The sequence below is a fragment of the Tenrec ecaudatus genome, chromosome X, assembly GCF_050624435.1.
Source record: "Tenrec ecaudatus isolate mTenEca1 chromosome X, mTenEca1.hap1, whole genome shotgun sequence".
Classification (NCBI taxonomy): domain Eukaryota; kingdom Metazoa; phylum Chordata; class Mammalia; order Afrosoricida; family Tenrecidae; genus Tenrec; species Tenrec ecaudatus.
The window spans coordinates 2,806,631-2,813,731 of NC_134548.1; the positions used below are offsets into that span (position 1 = coordinate 2,806,631).

Consider the following 7,101-nt stretch of genomic DNA (forward strand, 5'->3'; position numbering starts at 1 on the left):
TGGGTGACAGGGATGTATTTTGCTCCTGGCTTTGATTCGTGATGTGGGTGAGCACATCTGCTACCTGCTGCTGAATCTCGTTTTCCATCACATTCAGAAGATGGATGTGAAGCAATTAAGGCTTGACTTCAGGAAGGCTGATCACGTTAGATGCATCCTCTGACCGATACCTCCAACCTCCTTCGTCATCATGGCAAACATGACCTCAAGCTCAAGAACTCAATCCAAACCGCTCTAATTTAGGAAACACTAGTCTTTCCAAATACGACATTGGGATCCCGAGGTAGAAGTCAGGATTGAGAACAGATGGCAAAGGGTTGTGGCACTAGTTGTCCATACGGATGCAGATTGCATCGCACAGGGTGCGACAGTGCCTGTAAGCAAGGCGTATTCTTTGGGGTCCATGGAGCTGCAAGGTCAGCCTCAGCTGCTCCATCACCTCTGCAAGGGTATGCCACGGCAGAGTTAACTGGTGGTCCATGTAGCAATTGAGGGGGACAGGAAGCTCTAGAAAGGCAAAGTTGCACCTTGGGAACGTGTGAAAAAGCAGGGTCTGTAGGACAGCCATGGACAACGGGTTTCCGCAGAGTTTCAAGGTTCTGAGTTGAGAGCAGTGACCCAGAGCAGGCTGCAAGTAATCGCAGTCCGAGTCCGTGATGCCACAGTCCGCCAAATCCAGGTGGGCCAGGGTGGCTGAGACTCTGTTCAGCAGAGCAGGGAGGAACTCGTAATTGGAGCCAGGCCTGCGTACACCACTCAAGTCAAGGGATTTCAGGTGGCTGGTGCAGGGACATGAGGACAGGTATGTCAAGTCCTGGTCCATAAGCAAGGAACGGCGTATGTGCAGGGTCTCTAAGGGCGCCTGCAAGCTTCTGAGCAGCTGGTGGAGGTGGTTACCAAAGAAGTTCACAGATTGCAGCATGAGGGTGTGGAGCTGATGCAGACTGAGGAGCTGAGTGGTGAATTGTTGAAGTAGCTTCTGCGCCTCGTCCTCATCGTTCTCCCCAGGGACGATGCAATACAGGGTGCATTCAGAGAGGAGGAGTGTATGCAGCTGGACCATCTGGGCCAGGTAAGGGGCGAACCAGTTGAGGCTTTGCAGGTCCCAGCTACCAAGCAATCTCATCTCCTGGACAGAGTCTAGCTGCACTATGTTGAGGATCTCCCCAAGAATGGGAAGCAGGGCAACATTCTGAACAAGCTCGAGCTTCCTGCAGCACAGGTGTGGCAGGTCCTTCGTCTGCTTGACCCTTTCGATGAGGAAGGTGAGCATTTCATTTGGGATGTCTTCCTGAAAGCACAGGTCAGTGAGCACTGTCATGCCAGCCAAGGCTGGATATTTCTCCACTGACCTACATTTGTCTTCTTTGAGGATCTGAGTCTTGGGATGGGTGGACTCTGGATCCTCTGATGACATTACAGAGGCAGTAGACTGGCGTCCAGCCCACACTTTCCAGAAGTTGGTCCGAGTGTTCATTTGTAAATCCAGCACTTTCAGTTTGCATCTCCTGTGCTTAACCTTCTGGGAAAGCAGTATAGCAAGGCCATCAAGGGCAGCCTTTAAGATGTCAGGGGGAGACTGACAATCTTCCATCAGAGCCCCCAGAGGGAGCTTGAGGAAGGGCCACACCCCAACCATGGCCTTCACTGTCTCTCTGTAATCTCCGACAACAGCTGCCACGAACAGGGGAGGGAAGAGCTCTGTGGGCAGCCACTCCAGAGAGGCAATGGCTGAGGCCTCATTCTGCAACACGCTCTGGATGGCCAGGTCCAGGAACCTGGGTGGGTTCCTGCTGCTCATGCTGATCAATCTGCTCCAAGAGCGATCCTGACCTGTGAATGAAGAGAAAAGGTCTGCTCAGTGTTCTGGGAGAGCCAATCTGGTTGTCCTAGCCCTCCACACTCTGGACTCCACTGTCATCCCCTTAGCCCCTCAGAGAGGAGCTCGCTGACCATACTAATCTTTCCAGTAACTCACAGTGGTAGAGGCTGGTCCACGTGGGCTTAGATTTCAAACTGGATTCTTCTTCTTCTGACTCAAGTTGACCCAGAGGCTGTGGAATCCAAGATGGGCAGTCAGGAGTCTGATGGCAAGCAGTGACGTCAGCAGCTGGGGAGGTGAATGAAGCAAAAATAAGTAGGAAATTTGGGGGACGCTACCTCAAGTTTCAAAGACTGAGAGTGAGATGAAAGGGCCCGACATTTCAGAGCTAGGGAACACTTATCCATGGGACTGGAGGTCTCATCCTTTCAGCTCAGGGGCTCTGACAACAGATGGTTTTGACTCTCTGGATTCATCTGCATCGCTCATTCCCTAGATCACGAATGCAGAATATTCAAACATCACAAAAGAGTGAAATCATCTGGAAATAGAAATTCCACTCATAACTTACTTTCTGAGTAAGAAGCCGGATGTCCGCATTCACTTTTTAAAAATTTCTTTTAATGGAAGACAGATGTTTCTTTCCTTTTATTAAATACCTTTATTGGGGGCTCTTACATCTCTTATCGTAAGCCACACATGCATTCATTGTGTCAAGCACATTTGCAGGGATGCTAATATCATCGGTTTCAAAACATTTTCTTTATACTTGACCCTGTTCATATACAATGAGAGGGAAACCGATCCATGTACTTATATCTATATGTTAAGAATTAAGGTTGCAGATGGACATGGGGCCTAGATTCAAGTACTACCTCAACAAAAGTCACTTGGTCCTAATTATCTGCATTCTGTGATGCTCACCTTCCCGATACCATAGCGTAAGATGAAATGTGGGCATAAGCAAAGGTGGGGAAAGCTGCCTGTCTATGAAAAGATATAGCATTTGGGGTGTTAAGGGCTTAAAGTTAAATAAGCAGCCATCCAGCTGAAGTGGTTTTCTTGATTTGACTGTTATTGATAACTTATTGAAAATGAAATGTTCTGACTGAAGCCCTTACCTAAAAGACATTTTGTGGGAGTTCATTATCAGCAGGCAAAAGCAAAGCTGGGGCCATGAAGCTGAAGACTTGAATCAGATGCAGGAGAATGCAAATATAACCTCAGACACATTCCACTTGAATGTCAAGAGCATCTCAACAACAGATGTGATCAAGTGAACACGATCGACAGAAACCTGAACCAGCTATAGCATGACATCAATAGTATCATGTATGAAAGAAAAATCCTTCACAAAACAGAAAAGAATGAATGACCTAGCTGGACGCAAAGGAGACTCTGAATCCTGACATTGGTAGAAGCATTGCTAAAGCCAATGGAAGAAACCATCAAGAGCTGAGCAGAACATGTAAAACAGAAGACAAATTACACTATTATAGTGAGATATTCTGCAAAAGGTGAAAATCACCAGTGACAATAGGAGGTCAAAGAGGGGGTAAGAGGAGGCCATTCCGTGCATGTAACAGAGAAAGGAGAGGTGGGAAGGAGCTGAGACCCAGTTAAAGCTTTGTCTGACATAAAAGCAGGAAAAATAAAGGCAGAGCCAATTAAATACAGATTCGTTTGGGGTTTCCTCCTGTCGACAGAAAAACTAAACATAAATAGTCATTTCTGCAAAGATCTTTGTTAATAGCTTTGTAATAAAGAGGGGGCTTTTTTTATCCATCACGTCATCATTGAGGAGGACAAAAGACTAAGCTTTCGCTCATTTACATGTCTTAGTTTATAGGAGACCTCCCTTAAGTCTACACTCTCATTCTGCCCCTGTGCTTCAGCATCATTTACCTGTCTTTCCCAGAGCAATCTGTTCCACCTTGCTTCCAGGACACCGTGAGATTCCGAGCTACTGATCTTCCCCGTGTCCTTTCAAGTTCAACATGAGTATTTGGTGGTCAGAAAATGCGTGTTGGTTCTCAAGAAGGCAGTGGGACTATTCCCTGCATTAGGACAGACTCGGGAGCCTTCGCAGGCAGTGGTTATGCATTGGGCTGCTGTGACCTGCATGGTCAGTAGTTTGAATCCACCAGCAGCTTCCCAGGAAAAACACTGGGCTTTCTTGTCCCATGAAGAGTTATCGCACCAGCATTTCTAAGGGGTTGCTGAAAGTCAGCAGTGACTCCATGGCAGTGTGCTTCAGTCTGAGAGGCTGTCAGAAAGTGCTCGACATGTAAGGTCAAACCCAATGCAGACAGAGCTGAAGAACCTTCCTTAGAATTTTTTAAGCGCAAGGAACTGAAGAAGACCACAAGTGCTAGAAGCAAAACAAAACAAGACAGAACAGAACGAATCGAAAGTGCGAATTTCACAATCAAAATTCTATGGTTCCCAATTTTGAAAGATGCTGTTTTGGTTAGGAGCATTTGTGTCATTCCAGATGCACAGAAATCCTATAACCTACGAAGGAAGCACTGTTCTGTCCTGTCCTCGCAAGCCACCACTGTGAAACAAACTGCCACACAAATATTCGATGAAAAATGCAGGGGCCACAAAAACAAGATGAAGGAACACACAGAGTGGGTTTCCTAAAAGAAGGAGACATTCAACCATGACAAGAAGTAGCGTATGAAACAGGGATTCTAGGACAAGACCCTTTCCCTCTGTCCATCCATGGATCTGGTCTCCCACGGAGAGGCCGCTGTGTTCTCCCATCTCCTTACACCAGCCCTCCAAGATCTGCGTCCCTCCCCATCAGCTCCTCGCAACCATTCAGGTAGTTTTCATGTAACTCTCATTCAACTCACAGTTGCAGAGGCTGACAAGGCTCCAATTTCAGTCTTGGCCACGGTCCTTGTTGAAGTAGATCCGGTGCATGAAGAATCCAAGAAGGCAGGTCGAACGGCAGACTTCTTCGTCAAGAATGTTGAGCCTGAAAACTTCCAGAGAAGCCAGGAAAATGTTGGCAAGGTTCCGTCTCAAGTCCAGAAACCTTCAGGTCAAGTGAAGGGTCCAGGTGCGGAACAAAGCTCCAGAGCATTCAGAGAGTCCTTTTAAAGGATAAGACCACACCCACCAGGAAGCTATTGCTTCCCCTTCATTGGCTGTTCACTGTAGGTCTCATCATGGAAGTGATGGCATTTCGTGAGATCTCATCAGCCGGGCTGATGCCATCAGAACGGACCAACTCCTGAGAATCCAGACCCAGCCCTGTTCACACAAGCCCTCGGCCATCACCCCTTATGCTCGGGGAGGGAGAGGACACAGAAGATGGTGAGGGTTGTGTTGGAGGGTGAAAAAGGATTAAGTGGGTGTTTATAGAAATGGCTTTATTGGCCCGTTTCTCATACATGCAATATAGTTTTGTCATTATGGATGCTCCTCTTTGTAGCGCACTTCCTGAAGCACAAACTTTCTTCTACTGTAGCTCCTCCAACTTATGAACAAACTTATGAAAAGGAGTACAAATGCCTCCTTGGCTTCCTACTGACTGTCAATCTTTCCAGGAGTCGATGGCTTCATTAAAGCACATGGACTGGCTGACAGATTTGAACCAGTGACCTGGTGGTGTGCTGACCAATGTTTGAAGGACTGACCTCTGCCGAAGGATCCCACACACTGTCTTAAATCTCAAGTGCTCTCAGGATACAAGCATCAACCTAAGAGTTTCCATGACTGTAACTCTGTGTGGGAGTAGAAAGCCCCATCTTTCTCCCATATATAAAGTGTCTTGTCTGCTTTTGCCCCATGGGATGCTTTCCACTTTCTCTCAAGGGCTGTATGAGCTTTGTTGGTAAACAATGCTGCGTGTCTTTGAGGTGGCAGACTCTCATCTTTCTCCATTGTAGAAGCTAGTGGTTTTGGAAGCCTCCAACTATTGATTAATAGACAAGCACAGCCCACTACCTAGGCACAACTCCAAAACTGACATCCTTCCGTGCCCATTTCTGTTAGGTCGAGGGAACAGAGCCCAAAATTGAATGCACATTTTTAATAGTGTTGCTCCAGGAGAAGTAAATACCACAAGAGGATAGCTTTACAAAGAGACATTTATTTTATCTTAGGCAAAATATGTTAGTGTCAGAAGCTAAGACATGGATATGAAAGATTGGATGTTGATTGTCTTGTACTGGGATGGACTGGTAACTTTTCAGCATCTGTGTGCATTCCATGGGGATTCCACGAGTTTTGGCATCCAGGTTCTTCTGAATCTATAAGGTTCCCCTGCAGGGACCCTGGGTTCCAAGGACATGCTCTGCTCCTGTCTGTTGGCCTCTCTTTTCATGTCTTGTAGATGAGAGATGTGAAGCTAGCAAGGAATGACTGGGCTAAGGGTGTAAATGTCAGATGCTTCCTGTAATCGTCAACCCCAATCACCACATTGTTAGAGCAAAGATAGCCTTATCCTCTTGAACCTAACTCCAAATAATATCATTTGCATAGTGAACATGAGGGTTTTCCAAGTGGTACAGTAAACCAGAAGCATAAGTGAGGATTAGTAAGGAAGGCAACCACATTAGCTTTCCACATGCATGATGATTTCATCCCAACTTCCCTTACTGGGAGAAAATCATAAAGTAAGGAATCTGTAGCCTGTAGGGTCGTCTTGAGATCCTCCATTGCCTCTAAAAGAGTATCCTAAGACTGAGAACTTTCCGTGTCCTCATAGCAATCCTGAGGCACAAGGAGCCCCAGAAGGGAGAACTTACACAGAGCTTGTGTGCTGAAGCAGGTCCTGCAGCACAGCCATGGAGACTGGGTTCCCACCCAACTCTAAGGTGGTGAGCACGGAGTACTGGCACACAGCAGGCTGCAAGGCAGTGAGCTCAGAGACATCGATTTAACAGTCAGCTAAATTCAGGTGGTTCATGGTGGCTGAGACCCTCTCTAGCAGACTTGGGAGGAATTCATGTCTTAAGGAATCCGTGAACATACCACTCATATGCAGGGACCTTACTTGGCTGGTTCGGGGACAAAAGCACAGGCTGTCAGGCCAGAGTCCAACGCAATCTAGTGCTTTTAAAGAGAGAAACTGCGAATGTGTAGGCCAACAGCTGAGCAGCTGATAGACGTGCTCATTGAGGAAGAAGACTGCTTCCAGAACGAGGTGCTGGAGTAATGCAGACTGAGGATATGAGAGGCCAATTTTCCAAGACACTTCTCCACTTTGTCCATGGTACATGACACCAGGGCATCTGGACTTATGTGGGACTTACTTGGGAAAC

At 47.0% G+C, this 7,101-nt stretch overlaps 1 protein-coding gene across 1 annotated transcript; it reads right to left on the reverse strand.

Annotated features, from left to right (window-relative positions):
- Positions 1 to 325: 325 nt before the first annotated feature.
- Positions 326 to 1,321, reverse strand: LOC142434809 (PRAME family member 12-like). Its single transcript, XM_075539401.1, has one exon. The coding sequence runs from the start codon at positions 1,319 to 1,321 to the stop codon at positions 326 to 328; it is 996 nt and encodes a 331-aa protein (XP_075395516.1).
- Positions 1,322 to 7,101: the final 5,780 nt, after the last annotated feature.